The sequence below is a fragment of the Hyperoodon ampullatus genome (genome assembly GCF_949752795.1).
Source record: "Hyperoodon ampullatus genome assembly, chromosome: 1".
Classification (NCBI taxonomy): domain Eukaryota; kingdom Metazoa; phylum Chordata; class Mammalia; order Artiodactyla; family Ziphiidae; genus Hyperoodon; species Hyperoodon ampullatus.
Window position 1 is genome coordinate 52,068,553 of NC_136914.1, and position 16,342 is coordinate 52,084,894.

The 16,342-nt window shown below is 35.7% G+C and overlaps 1 protein-coding gene across 1 annotated transcript in view; it reads left to right on the top strand.

Moving 5' to 3' along the window:
* The window catches only part of ADAMTS3 (ADAM metallopeptidase with thrombospondin type 1 motif 3), a gene marked incomplete at both ends in the record, with an annotated part of 291,356 nt that overhangs the window by 136,565 nt on the left and 138,449 nt on the right, over positions 1–16,342 (top strand). Inside the window, one exon of the mRNA XM_079705334.1 lies at positions 3,700–3,856. Coding sequence (XP_079561460.1) covers positions 3,700–3,856 — 157 coding nt within the window. The remainder of the gene's footprint in view (positions 1–3,699; positions 3,857–16,342) is intronic.

Sequence of the window (16,342 nt, forward strand, 5' to 3'; positions counted from 1 at the left end):
AAGCCATGGTGAGGAGTGTGGTTTTAGGTGCAATGAGAAGCAACTGAAGTGTTTCCAGCAAAGGAGTGACAATATCTTATTTGAGGTTGAGACTGCCATCTGCTCATCAAAAAAAGTTTGTCTTTTCTCCCTGGGCACACAGCCAGATTCCATTTCCTAACACCCTTTGCAGTTGGCTGTGAGCCAGCCATGTGGCTGTATACTACCCGTGGAAGTAAGTGGTAGTGGTGAGTACCAGGGCCATCTCATAAAAATCTCCCATGGGTGCTTCCTCCTGCTGTTTCCCTTTCTGACTGGGCAGCTTGTATTGAAATGGCTGAGCCACCATCAGCCTCGACCCCTGCATGGCTGTGTGGAGCGAAGCCCCCTCCCAGCTGACCTAGAACTGTTCTGAGCTTTTATGTGAGCAAGAAAGGAGCACCTGATGTTTTGAGCCATTATATATTCAGTGTATTTGTCACCACATTCTAGTTTGCCTAAAATAATACGATAATTTGAAAAAGCAATTTTGGCTGCTATGCTATGTGAAAATGTGAGACAGTGTGAACAACAGCAGTGGCCAAAGTGAAATTCCCATGGGCCCTAGGGGGATTTCAGTTGAAATAGATTTTAGATAATTTCAGATGGAGAATCAACAGTTCCTATTGACAGTTTGCTTGTGCAGCAGGCCTGTGGCAAAAGAATCTCACTTGATTTGACTTTCAACTGCCATCTCACTTACTTTCTAGACTTTTCATAACATACCTCACTGAATACCTTTAGGCATATATTTTATTTATTTGATTAGATTGCCCTCAACTGGAGGGCAAATGAACCATGTCTTTGAGAATTTTTAATTTTACTATGGTATCTAGTACCGTGCTTTAGATAAGGTTTTTTTTTTTCATTAAACTTTGCTTAAATTGATGAATAAAAGGGTAGGCTCTCAGATTTCCTGTCCATAGAATTATTGGTGGTCATATGACCCAGCTTTTGCCTTTCCATTGATATTGCCCCAACCTGGTTTAGATTTTCAATTGCCTTATAAGGGAGAGGGTTAGCTGTGTTAAATTTCACCTGTGATCTAGTGGAGACGTAACATCATGGGGCCTGAGATTTGAGTGTTTGCAATGGAAGGTATGTAGAAATGTTTTTTAATGGAATGTGGGTTAGTCCTTACTGCTTTTCCCCATGACTTTCAAGTGTCCCCAGTAACCACTGCCCATTGTTCAGAGGTTGCTGGCTTCTTCAGTGACCCTGTTTCCACCCAGGGTTAGGCATTCATCTGGGAGAATCATTATGATCTTTGGAAAGTCTCACAATAGGAGGCAATTTCTGTAATCCAAATAAGCAATGATGAGGTCTGTAACTAAGGATGTGGCAGTGGAAATAGAAAGATGGGAAAAGAATGTAAGAGACTTTACAGAACACTGTGACTGAATGGATCTGAGGCAAAGAAAAGACTGCAATGAAGATGAATACTGATAAACTTCAATCTGTAAACTTAGGTATACATCAACAGACCAGTGTTTCCATGACAAAGCCAGTTAACGCTGCCTCCCACCAACAGATGGTGCTGGTAATGAGGCTGGACATTTCAGCCTTAGGCGTGGTACAGTTAACTTGTTATATGTTTACTGTGTTTGTGCTTAGTTTGAATCTGTTTTATGAACATTATTAACCCATCCATGCTTGAGCAAGGCAAAAAAGTGATGTTGAAATTACTGGTAAAATGAGATTTAAGAATATGACACTAATGCTGGGCCTCCCTGGTGGCGCAGTGGTTGAGAGTCCGCCTGCCGATGCAGGGGATACGGGTTCGTGCCCCGGTCTGGGAGGATCCCATATGCCGCGGAGCGGCTGGGCCCGTGAGCCATGGCTGCTGAGCCTGCGCATCCGGAGCCTGTGCTCCGCAACGGGAGAGGCCACAACAGTGAGAGGCCCGCATACCACAAAAAAAAAAAAAAAAAAAAAAAAAAAAAAAAAAAGAATATGACACTAATGCTAAAGAGATTTAAATGACAATTGAAAAGCATGAGAAAGATGTTGGAAGTTGTATTGTAGAGGAGATGAATCCATTGACAGGAGGAACAACTCTGAAGGATAAAGATCTAATCAGGCCACTTGTGAAAACACTGCATTTTGCAGCACAAGAGTAGGGGAAAAGTAATTGATCAGATGAGAAAATAACTCCAAATATTGGAGTTGTGTCTGGAAGATCAGCATTACTACTGAATGCCCACTAGCTCAATGTTCTTTGTAATGAAGGCTAGAAGTTTGTTCAAGAGGGTAAAAACTAAACACTGTGAAAGAGCTGTAGTGATCTTTCATTGTAAGACAAGGTGTAAATTCAAAGGCTGTTTGTATGAGCACAACATCTAGGTGGATGTAGAAATGGCATGTGGAGACACCATAGCTTCTAAGAATTCTCTATGAGGCTTACACAGGCAAAGGAGGGGATAGAGCATATCTAGTGGGAGAAAACAGAATTGGAAAGGGGTGACAGATTTGACTACAACAGAAAAGCCATAGTCATAGGCGTATTTGCTGAAAACGAATGCTATTCGGCAAGGTTTACCTACCTTTCATGTCTGTGCTGCTTGACATGGAGGGGTGGAGCCATTAGACCAATGGGTAGAAGGGGTGGGAACCATTCCCCCCAGCCTTGCCGATAGTCCATATGAGCCAGTGATCTCATATTTGAAAATATAGAATAAGGGCCTCAGAAGAAAAATATGACTTAGATCTGATAAATATTTTCAAAATAATTACAATTCTACACTACCACATTACTTCTTCAACTTTGTTTTCAAAGCAATGTACTGCTGTTCAAATTAATACTATGTATTAGTGTATGACCTTTACAGTAGGAATATGAACTATAACTATTTGACTGTAATGTGGACTCGATACTTAAGGAAGAATAAATTTCAGACAAGACCATCATTTCTCTTCAGCTGTAGTATTGAATAGTATAGTCCTGATGTTTTGTAAATAAACCAAAGGTGAAACCGTGTCAGAAACACTAGAGAGGTGGAAGGAAGTAATTGAATGTAAGATAACCTTTTCATGCAGAAGGATGAAATTTGAGAAGGAAAAAATTATGTAAAATCATGAAATTAGATTAATATGGGACAAATGAGCTAGTTCTTCAAATTAATCAATATTAGAAATGTGGAGTTTCCAGTGAAACTTAGGCTAACTAAGGACAGAAATGACTTGATGTAGTGAGTGCCCCATGGAACTCATTCCTCTCATACCATAGTGATATGGCAGGAAGATGTAAATGAGTTACAGAAAATGTAAATACTTGACATGCATGGACAGAAGCTCCACAATGGGTTATTATGGGAAATCAGAGATGTTTCTTGAATTTATGTGCCCATAAGATTTTTTTAGAGATAAGATACTGAGTAGAATACATAAATGTACTTCTTCTAGTCTGATAAAGTGTATAGATTGTATGATTTCCTTATTCTTACCCTATATAAAGCTCTTATTCTACCTTGTATGAATTTTTTATTCCTACCATAGATGAATTTCTGTCTTATATGAATAACTGATATTTATCGTAGCTTAACCATTTTACATTTATAACCAAAAGTGGAAAGAAAACCTATTAGTTTTCAAAAATTATATTCTTGCCATTTAAAAACCTACTTGTGAGCTAAAGACGATAGATATTTCTTTTAACATTAACATATTTTATGTTTTCTCTAGGCTGGAATGATAAAAGGTGATAATGATGAGTATTTCATTGAACCCTTGGAAAGAGGTAAGCAGATGGAGGAAGAAAAGGGAAGGATTCATGTTGTCTACAAGAGATCAGCAGTAGAACGGGCTCCCATAGATATGTCCCAAGACTTCCACTACAGAGGTAGGCATCTTTGATAATAATTAACTGTGATTCTAACATATTGAAAACAACTGTCCCGTCAGTTAAGAGAATGTGACTGTCATGTGCTCTTATATAAAATGTGGAGGTAGCAAAATAAGTTTATGTTTATATATCATGAAATATGGCTTGCCTGTTTTTAAATGCATAAAAGGAATATATGTTACAGGTATTATTTTATTTCAGGGCATTATTGTATCCCCCAATTTGTTATTTATGACTTCTTTTAAATTTTCACATTAAAATGATCTTTTCTCTAGCTTGTGTTAAAATTTGAAAATATTTGTGTCTTCCAGAAGTATCTAAATTATGCATTATTAATATTACTTTAAAACTTTTAAAATGAGATATATTGACATGACAAAGAATTATATTTTGTTTTAAGTCCAGCTGATAGATACATTTGAAAATAAGAATGCTATCTGACTTTGTCTATTTTGCAAAACTTTTTACAATATGGAAGAGACAATGAGTTGAATGATTCTGTCAAATTTTATTTTAAGGTAGGCTGAACCACCAAAGTCAAGTGAATTATGGCACATGAAGGTTTTCTATTTTGATTTTAATGAGATCTGAAAGTAACTTTGTATTAAAGAGATGTTCTTATAAGTTGGGTATAGAAGTTCCCTTTATGGAGAAGAAAGGAACTATGGGAATCCATGTTTTTTTAACCAGATCTCAAAAAGTCTGTACAGTTGACCCTTGAACAACATTGGGGTTGGGGTGTCAATCCTCCTTGCACTGGAAAATCCGTGTATTATTTATAGTCTGCCCGCCGTATATGCGGGTCCTCAGCATCAGAGTTTCCACCTCCGCAGAGTCAACCAATTCTGGATTCAACTAACTGAGAATCAGCGGATCATGTAGTACTGTAGTATTTACTTTAGAAAAAAAACACGTATAAGTGGACCAAGGCAGTTCAAACCCCTGTTGTTGAAGGGTCAACTGTATTTTCTTTTGCCAGGCCAACTTTCTGAATGGAAGGCAATGGAAATTTCCCCTAGGGAAATGTCAGGGATACAGATAATCTTCTTAATTTAGCAGCCATCTGTCTTCTAGATTAATGATGTCTTTCAAGAGTTGTTACCTAGTTACTAGTCTGATTTAAGGGAAGACACCAGCTTCCCTTAATATGTTGTATTAATTGGAATGGTACAATTTAAAGTACATTTAAAATTAACATGGTCTGACAGTGTTTTGAGAAATTTCTGGTTTGAAACAACAGGTCTGTATTAATAGATGCAGTACTATGAAATGTGTGCCTATCCCAGAGGGTCACTGTGGTGTAATAGAAAGAGGATACACTTTGCAGTTAGATAAACATGTGTGAGCAATAACTCTACAATATCAAGTTGTTAGATTAGTAGTAGATAAACGTTTTTAAGCCTCAGTTTCTTTATCTGTGAATAGAAAACAAAAATATATCGTGCAAAAAAATAAATAAATAAAAATATATTGAGCAGTTGTAATAAGTATTAGAACTAATATATGCAGATCGCTGAATGTAGCCCTCAGCAATAATAGTTGACTAATCAATGTTAGCTGTTGTTATTAATTATTGATATTATCTTCTGCAAAAGATTTACATGTTGAGTTTTGTTAAAGTTGAATAGTTAGACATTGCTTGCCCTCGTGTTGTGAATACATTACCATTAATTCTCATTTATAAGTATTTCCATGTTTTAAAAATGTTATTCTAAATCAGAAGGCTGGGTATGTCAAAGGATAGATAGTAGGATACAGTACTTTTTCTGTAGTCTTGGTTGTTGTATATTAACAATATCTAATATCTCTTGAGGCAACGGTCAAACATATTTTAGAAAACCATAGCCCACATGTATGGAATGGTCTTGGAGGACTGGAAACCAGATTAGTGTCTATGACTCTCATCCTCTTTGTTCCATCTGTCACACTACAGTTTCACCAAACTGTACCCTATTGCTCCATTTCAGTCCCTGAAGCTATCTGTATCTATAAATATCAGCCCTTGGTACTTTCCAATAGTCTGATATTTATAGAGGAGGAGAGATTATTTTTTTTTCTTGAGATCAGAAAATGCAAGAAATATTATGTTTAATACCTATTGCATTTTTAGATGCTAGATTAGGAGAAATAAGTTAGGAGTCAAGGTATGAAAGTTTAAAAGAATTGGATGTAATTAAGATATTTTGGGACATTATTTTAGGAAATTATTAAAAATATAAATTCCAGTAGCATCAGTATCAATATACTCAGATTATATGAGGAAATTTTAAGAATGCAGACTCTGAAGACTGTTTGAGTTTTTCAGTTGCAAATAGAAGATTACCTTATGGTAGAAGTAGGTCACAACCTAGAGTAATATATATTGGAAAGGTTTTCAACACTCAAGGGTCAAAGCAAAAGGGGTTCCTTTGTTAGCTCTCAGTTATCTTAAAACTGGAACCAAAATAGAACCATTCAGTTCTCTTAGAATATTCTGTGATAAACCTTAGTATGAGCTTAACAATTTTTATTTTCTTATTTATACAGTTCTGATTGAACTGAGTTGCTGGTGATATCAATTTACCTCCTTTTGAGAGTCTTAAAATGTAACTATATATTTTAAAAGTGTAAATATCCTCCTACCTTAAATAGAGATTCAAAGTTAGAACTCAAAGTACCATGCTATAAAGTTTAAATTCTTCTTTTAACTTCTTGGTTATAGAACTGAGAGCCAAGCTTTTTCATGGCCTAAATACTTTCCAAGTGAAAATTAAGAATATATTTTTATAATTTTTTCCATCATTCTAAAATGCAAAATTAAACAGATTCCAGGATTAGAAAGGTATATTGATTTATAAATGACAACTGTAGTACCATATAAAATAGTGCTTTTCTGGATCAGTATAGGATGTTATTTTAGGAGACATGAGGTCTCTCTTCAATGAGTTATAAGAAGAGGAATAAAATACATAAGACTTTGTTAGAAAGAGATGTATTTGAGGGCCATGGGCTTCATAAATTTCTCTAACAGAAAGTCAGGAGGAGTTTTAATCATAAGCAAGGCACTTCTATCAGCAGGGTCCCTGTAAGTAAATACTCTGCTGTTGTAATATCTTACGGAAAAACCCCAATGAACTTTTTGGCCAACCCAATGCTTTGCTAGTTGTCACACTGATTGCCTGGCCACATTTCTTGCTTTGTCATTTTATCAATCAGAACTGCCATTCATTTGAGGTCTGTAATTTGTTGCAAGTGTTCTAAATTAAAACAAATTATTACCTGAACTAGGTGAGTAGTAGTGAGAAGGAGAGAAGGAGCCCAATTGGGTTGAGATTGAAGTAAAACTGATGGGGTTATTCGATAGAGTAGATGGGGGGAGAGAGAGAGCTATCAAGGATGACTCAGAATCCTAATCTGGAAGACTAGAGAATTCTCTTTCCAGAATTCAGATATTTCAAATGAGAAGTAGAAATAGGCTTGATGAAGGATGACAAGTGGCTATACTTTTGGATATATTACGTTCAAGGATCCATTGGGATAGTTAAGTGAACTAAAAAAACTCATAGTGTATTTTCATAATCATGTCCCAGAGTCATTGCATGAGTGTCTTTATATACCTGTTGTAGTAGGAATGGGTAGAGGTTATCTTGGGAGTCAGGTGGCAGATATTGGCTCATGGATGCTTAGAATGTCTCTGCTTGCCTTCAACTCTCTCATTCCAAAATCTGTATCAGTGAGAATCAGAAAATGAACACTGCACAGGTTTGGGAGCCCATGAAAGATGTTTGCTACCTATCACTATAGGAGAGAAGACATTATGTCCTTAAAAAAACAACAAAATAAAAATAAGACAAAAATTATGCTTCTACCATACTCAAGAGCCCTAAGTTATTCCACTTGACTAAATGCAAACCTGTATTTTGATTCTTTATCTTTAAGAATATTTATCTAGTTTTCCAATAAAAGTCACAGCTTTGAATCTGTTGAGACAATATATTATATGGTACAATTCAACAACAAAAACAAAATCCCTCAACCATTCCCAAATATGGCACAGATTTTCTTTCCTTGACCCTTAAGGAATTTATATTGTTTTTGAAATGAGGAAAAGTATGAATAGTGTTTAAAAATATATTGAACTTGTAAAATCATAAATAGGGCACTCTACTCTAGAATTACTCTTTTAAGAATAACACCTAAAGCAGTTTTACATTTGGCAATATAAATAATCTCTTCCAGTGCAGAACTGGCAGGTATTCACAACACATAGCACAGCCAGGTTCTGGCAAAGAATACCATCCTTTTCATTAACAACAAATATAAACTTGGCATGTTTATGATAAAGAAATTTGTCTACTTCATCTTAGGGGAGAGTTGAATTTACTTCTTTTTCTGATTTCTCCTTTGGGAGTATGGAGATCACATTCATTTTTGGCATCTTTAGTTTGTACAAAATTATTTTATATTTTACTGATTTGAAATTTTATTTGGTAACGACATGGCTAATAAACTATCAAAGGGTCATAAAGTTGACCTCCACTGTTTAAATCAGTCATCGGTCTAAACTCAGATAAAAAACAAAATGTACTGATCATCTCTTAAGAATGTCTCCACTGTCATCAATAAGAAGTTTGCTTTAGGCAGTCTATTTTCTGGGGGGGGGGGGGGGGGGGACTGTACTTGTATGACATCATTCAGCTTTTCATATTTTTTTCTTAATCCCTGGGCCCTTAGGCTTCTCCCCTCAAATTACAAACTATTCATTCACCAGAAGCTTTGTGTTAAAGTAATTTTTGTAATTACTTCCTACCAGTGGGAAACAAGGAATAGTAAGCCTTTATCTCCTGGCTTCCTTTCAGGATTTTCATTTTCCTGCATGAACCCAAGTGCTTGTGTTGCTGGTGTGGTTGTCATGGCGCTGTGAAGGAGTGTCTTTGTCCCAGGTGGGAAACATGTACAAGTCAGAAATGATTTGGGAGTTGCTCCTGGTTGCCAGGGAATGAAACTATGAAACAAGAACTAGAATAATAGGAAGACTATTCCTTATTTTAGTGACGCTAGGAACTTCCTAGGCACAGAGCCCTTCCTTGGTCTGTAGGCACATGAGTAGGTGCTATAGGCCTTTGTATTTGGAAGTTCTCATGACTTATACCCTAATCAAAGAGAAACATTGGTGGACATTGTAACCCACCAAAAGAAAAAAAAATCAAATGCGAAAAATTAATTTTAGCAGATTTTTTTTTATTAAATGAAGCAAGACACATAATATTACTAAATCATTAAGGTCCATCAATAGCAAATATTCTTTTAGGTAGATGTTAAATAATAAATTTTTCACAGAAGCACAGATTAGTTTATAATATAATCTAAATTTCAGCTATTTGTCAAGGCTACTCCCATTGGATTCACGTGGAAATACTAATCGTATTTATGGAATTCCTTTTCAGGTTGGTTTTGTATGTTTTATCATCTAGGTGTTTATAATAATTATTGACAAAAGAAGGCAGTTGAAGATTGAATTATTATATAATCAGGAAGCAGAGTGAAGATTAAAGGAGCTTTCAGATGTGAAACATGAAAGATAATATTCCCCTTATTAACATGTCTTCCTGGGCCTATTCTATTTCTTCATGACTAGGTACAATGAAAGGAGCATTTATACAGAACAGGATTAAAGTATTACAAAATGTAACTCCGTATTTTTTCTAATAAGGTATTGAATGTGGAAATACACAAATGGTATTGAGAATTCAGAGTTGCTAGATTACTGTTTAGTTATTGATGTGTCATTAATGGAGAAAGAGAATTGTAAGGTTTCAGATATAGTGTCTGTGTGATTGGAGTGAAATTGAAAGCAGTTAATCTATCTTAGGGTATGAAGCTAATTCAGGTAACTTAGGCCAAATATTGATTTTTAAATTAAATGATTGCCTTTCAGAAGTAACTATATCAATTATTGACTTATGAAAGAGCAGTTCATACCAAGAAAAACCTTTGTTAATATTTAAAATGCATTTGCTCTTTCTGAATATAAAATATATCCTATTATCAAAATATGCCTTTTTTTTTTTTTTTGGCTGCGTTGGGTTGTTGCACGCAGGCTTTCTCTAGTTGTGGCAAGCGGGGGCTACTCTTCCTTGTGGTACGCGGGTTTCTCATTGCGATGGCTTCTCTTGTTGTGGAGGACGGGCTCTAGGTGCATGGGCTTCAGTAGTTGTAGCACGTGGGCTCAGTAGTTGTGGCTCACGGGCTCCAGAGCGCAGGCTTGGTAGTTTTGGTGCATGGGCTTAGTTGCTCCATGGCTTGTGGCATCTTCCCAGACCAGGGCTCAAACCTGCGTTCCCTGAACTGGCAGGCGGATTCTTAACCACTGAGCCACCAGGGGAGCCCTCAAAATATACTTTTAATGTTTGGTTTTATTCATTTCAACTGCATTTGCTTATGAGGGATAGACCCTATTTTTAGTAAAATATTAAGTATGTTTTGACTCTGCACATGCCAGGTATTCCTGTTTAAACCCATTTTAAGGCCTGTACTTATTTTCTTTACATGTACAATTTATAAACTTTCACATTAGTAAATGGGTAGGAAGAATTTGTGTAAGGATTATTTGTGTAAGAATATTTCTGGAGGTTAAGTAATCTTTTGCTTCATCATTGTCATTGTTTTCTTTTTCCTGCTAAATCATGAGTCATTAACTTCAACTATAAAATTTATTTATGAGGATCAGTGCTATTTGCTTCTGATCATCTTCATTTGGTATTCTGTAAACAATTTTTGTTTATGTGTGCAGGGGACCTTGCATCCCTGCAGAGTATTCAGGTGTGTTATTCTCAATCCTCTCTTTCTTTATAGGATCTTTTTATCCCTGTCTTGATGTGGGGAATCTTTCAGGTAGATGACATAGAGAAATGGGACAATGGGAAAAAATAAATGTAGCACAGAAATAATATTTTTATTTGAAAATTGTTTGAGATTAGATTATGGGGACTATGAATTAAAATGTGAGGGCTACACTCAGACCAAAATAAATGCTCCTTTAATGCATGATTCTGCAAGGGGAGCTGAATAATTGGTTTTGTTCTTTCTAGACACCAGAAATTTTATTCCAGTTTTCAGCTGTGATTCATCTGGTCTAAATATGTAAATGTAAAAATCCTTAATGGAAGTTCTTGAACTTGGGACTTTGTATATGATGGAAAGATTTATTTTAGGAATGATTGGAGCCATTTCCCTAAGTTTAATATATAATATATATACTATAAGATTTACTGCAGATATGTAGTTATATACAGCATATTCTTAGATCACTTTACAGTACCTTACTAAATATCTGGAAAAAAATCTTTGACAAGAGGCATTGATTCAAATTGTTTTCCCATTTTTTTGTTTTCTGCTCATCGTTCACAACTATTTTAACCACTTATATGCTGTTCCACATTAACTTGTTCTTTGATTCTGTGCTGAGATCATTGTTCATTATTTCAGAGCACCCTAAGATTTTGTGTATATTCTTGTCCAAAGGACAGTTTTTAAGTATTTTTTTAGGCAATACCTGAGTATAAACCAGTGCTCAAGGCTTATTTCTCTTGAGTGTGCTTTATAGATTTCTGTGTGCTCTTTAAATGTTAAGAATAAAGTCTGTGTGGTACCAAAACGTTTTGTGTTCTAAATTCAGTCCTCTGTTTCAGCACATTGGCAGGTTTTGTTTTCACATTTTCCATTTTATCAGGACTTACCCCACGTACTAAGGGGATAAGAGCAATGTCTAAACCCCTTTTGGTGAGACAAATTAGTGAAAAAGCAGATTCTTTTTATGTCCTGTGCTCCGTACTAATAAAATGTCACTGAACAGCCTTTTAGTAACAAGAAATTAAAATATTAGAACAGTTTTTAAGTTACTACATTCCCAGTTTTGGATGACATTTGTAGATAAAGTCAATATAGCAATTTGATGCAAATAAATGTTGTGCTTCCTCATTCTGTAATGCTGGGCTTGGCTTTCAAGTCTAGTGGGAAGTCCTAAGGAAATCACTGCTAGGTATAGTAGATGCACCTCCCTATTTATGTTTAAAAGAGATACAATTAATTTAATTAGGTTAGATATGTTGTTTTTGTCTCTTCAACATCCTTCTCTCATCTGTGATGACCCAACATTTGAAAAGTCAGTGGAAGCATTTGTAGTTTTTATAGGCTTGCTATCATCTGAGTTCCACTGGGCATTTTAAAGACACTATCACTCACTAGTTCTCTTCCTCTTAAATTTATGGAAGACATATTCTAACATCCTGTTATCTCAGACTTCTACAAATTATTAATGAACATTTATGGTATACATTGGGATTATTTTTATAGAGTTGAGATCTATAAGCTTTGATGTTGAACAAAATCACTATTACATTAACCACCCAGATTTTTATCTTTAAGTAAAATCCCAACCTTTTTGGACTTTTCATCTTTCCTAGTTATATGATCCCAGTTACAATGAGACTCGGATTTCAACTCACAGTATCCACAAGCATGTCACTCGTCTCTGTTTCTTCCTTTTGTGACCTTATGACAACTTTGATAAAGCAACTCAAATAATCTGAATTATTCAAGTTTTGTATCCTGAATACAAATTAAGGAAATGGAAAGCTAAGAATTTACTTTCAGTAGTAGGAATTATGAAACTGGACCTTCCTTTTATTAATAGAAATGGTGACTTTGTAGCACATATTAATTCTTTACAAATATTCACACACACAAAAAAAAAAAAACAGAGGGAATAAAAAGCCCAGATATCCTAAATGTGAAACGCATCACATTTTGATTTAGTACAGAAGTTTTATATGTTAGCCGGTATGTGGGCTTCTTTGGCTGGCTGAGTGGGCCTCACTGGGGTGATAGTCCTTGTCGGCCTGGCTGCTGCTAGCTCTGCTGGCATTCACTGCTGGCCCTTCTCAGCTTGACTCCAGTCTGCTCTCATGGGTGCAGCAGACCACCCTGAGTTCTGGCTAGGGCTCCTATTTCCCCAGCCCACGTGATCTGCCTGCAGCTTCTGTTGTGGGACCTCATTGATGCTGGTTCAGCAACCCTCTTAGACAGGCTCCCCAGGAAGCTCAGATACTGCTGTTCTTACAGCACCTGAACCAAGGGGACTCATGGCTTCCTTGGCTGAAACTGGATCGATGTGCTAGCAAATGCAGTGTTCTCCTTCCAGAGTCCCCAGAATAGAGCAGGAAGACAGGTTTTGGCCCTTGGAGGTCCTCAGAGATCTGTATGTTTTAGCACCGTGTCCCTTCTCTTGAGACTTTGCCTCGAAGGGGAACTGGGAAGAAATCCGGATCACTGTCTCCTCATCCCAAAAGCAGTCCAAGATCAAAAGGGCCAAGGCTGCCTTTTTCTTCCTCCTTAAATGTTTTTTCCTCACTACTCCAGCCTCATGATTAAGACTGACAATGGTCAGGACTTTTTCTCATAGGAGGAAAACACAAATAAAGAACAAACAAATTAAAAAACCTCTGTATTCTGGTCTGCAGGCCTAGCATTGATATGTAATGTGAGAACTATGAGGATCTAGAAAATCCTTTCTCTTTTAGCCTACAGATCTCTGTTATTTTGAAAAATCTTATTTGAACTCCAGAAGTTGAATGTTGAGTCTCTTTATATTCTTGATGCAACAATCCTAGTGTCCAACAGCCTCTTTCCTTTCCCTTTCCAACCTCCCAGCTAGAGTTTGGGGATAATTAGCAAGTCATTTATGCACAAAGACTGAGAAGATAATTATATTTTCCAAATATCGTCCCCATTTCACAAATCAACCTATTTCTGGGATTCACATTGTTGTAGTTCCATATTGTTGTAGTTGCGGAAACCATATACATCAAGGGGTTGTTGAAAGAGCTCTTGTTAGAATCGTATCCCCTCTTATTGTATACATGTAATTTGGGGTGAAGAATGATAAGATGTCAAGTGCAAAATAGCAAAAAAACAGGGTTAAAATGGAATTAATGTCAGAAAAAATAAATTTTATCTTTATAACTTAAGTGTACCTTACCTCATGATTTGTAGTCTAAACCAAATCACAGATATGGTTTTGACATCCCGAGTCACTAGAAGAACCTGGGAATTTTCAGTTTTCCAATGTCTATATATCTAAATTTGGAGTCTTAATCCTACTTGACTGTTATTTTCTTTTTCCAATTAATATCTGCAAATATGGAATTTTATCCCAAATTTTACAGTACTTGTGATTAAAAGAAGAAATCAAATTTATTCTCTTTGCTAATATAGAATCCTGATATTTTATTTATGATATGATTAAAACAAGAAGTGATTTTTATGCAAATCAGAGAATAGTAGTGTTAATACAGTCCTCAGGAGCCCATTTACTTACTTTTGCAGATTTTTCTAACTTTTTGTCCAGAGATAGAATAATGGTATTGAAAGTGATAGAGGTACCATGTCCAATCCTCCTTCAGTACAAATAGGGAGGTCATCTGTTTTAGTCTTCTTCAATTCTTGGCAATAACAAAGGAAAAATTAATAAGACCGGTCATGAAGGCAGTCCCTTACCTTAGGTCCCCAGCTCCAGTAACTAAAGCTTAAAAAGAACAACTTAAATGCGATAGACATTAGAAAAACTAATGGGAATGGGAAACTAGGTGCTCAGTGTTTAATCTATTGAGAATACCCCTTATATTTCTAGGTATGGAGACAAAATATAAGTGATTATTTCAGAAAACATATTTTGATTGATATAAGGACACATTGCATTAAGATAGGATCACACACATTCTCTGTTCCACCCCCTTTGCATACATACTCTAACCCCACCTTAATGGCCATTCCTGTGAAAGGTATTTCAAAGCCAAAGGAATACAGTCCAACTGTGTTAAATTTCTTAGAGTAAAGTTAGCCAAGGATATCCTGTAAAAACAGACTCAAGCATTTGAATATGATCTCCTGAGCCAGTTTTAAAATTAGATCTTCAAACTGGGTCTTTAGAACACTAAAGAAATCCAAAAATCTAAGCAGTGACTTTTTTTGTTGTTGTTACAAGACTATCTAACATGTATCTTTTAAGTAATCTTTACTATTTCCTATCTCACAGAGAAGGAAAAAAAGCTCACATTTTTCAGCTAGTTCATAAGAAAACTAAAACATTTATCAGAGATGGAATATGTCTACAGCTTATGCCTTCACAAAGTATGAAGACATAATGTGTAATTATTAATGATGAGTTTTAGGCAAACATCTAGTGTATTATTGATATAAATATATTATTTTTATTTGTTTATTGGGTACTTAACATATGCTCTCCCATAGAGTATAGTGTACTTCGATAAAGATTGATAAACATAACAACTAAACTAAACCATTACACAATTAGCCTTATAATGACTGATCTAGAAAGCATGTTATGCGACTTTAGAAATATCAGTGAAGGCTGGAGTGTTTGAGGAACTTCAGGTAGATAGTGGAGGATGCCTGGATGCAATGACTGGGAAGAAAGGAAGACATTCCTAAGGAAGCAAGACAAAAATTCAGGTAGAGACATAGTGCTGATACTATGATGATGATATTATTATTAGTAACTATTAATAACTAAAAGTAGAAAAGGCTCAAATATAAGTCATGTTACCCCAAGGGATTTTTGTTTGTTTGTTTTTTACATAATGACTAATTTAAGCTGATTGAGTCAATGTCTTAGCTGCTATTGATGTGGTAAATTTTTTTTTCTTTTTGAATTTTATTTATTTACTGTATACAGCAGGTTCTTATTAGTTGTCTATTTTATACATATTAGTGTATACATGTCAATGCCAATCTCCCAGTTCATCCCACCCACCCCCGGCCCCACCACGCTTTCCCCTTTGGTAGATTTCTTTTTTTCTTTAGTATAGTTTTAGCCCAGAGGCTTACCATTGAGTACCTTTGTGACCTATATCAAGTTACTTAACCTATCAGAGACTCCGTTTCCTCATCCATCAACAAGGCGGAGAAAATAATAGTACTTACTTCAAAGGGTTGTCTTTGGATTTATCTGTAAAGCACTTGATTTTAGTTCCTGGCATGTACTAAACACTCAAAGTTACCTCTTACTACTCTTGTATCATAACTACACTTTCCCTTTGTGGTACTTTTATAATCTTATAAGAACCACCAACTATCTTTCTTTGAACATGTGGTTTGTTATATGCTTTCATCACAACATCACTTTTGTTTTTCTCCCTTTGGTGTCATGCAAATTCTCACTCTTGTGTTTTACTTTCAGCTTCTAGGAAATTGCTCTCCTATAGAGTTTTCTGGATGATGGAAATGTTCTACCACAGTGCTATCCAATACGGTAACCACTAGGCATATGTAGCAATTGAGATGTGACTAGTGCAACTAAAGAACTGAATTTTTTGTTTTACCTAATTTTAAATTAATTTAAATGTAAAGAACCAAGCCAAGGATTTGCACCATGATATATATCTTCTTGATGGTTTTCAAAATTCTTTCATGTGCCTTATTTCA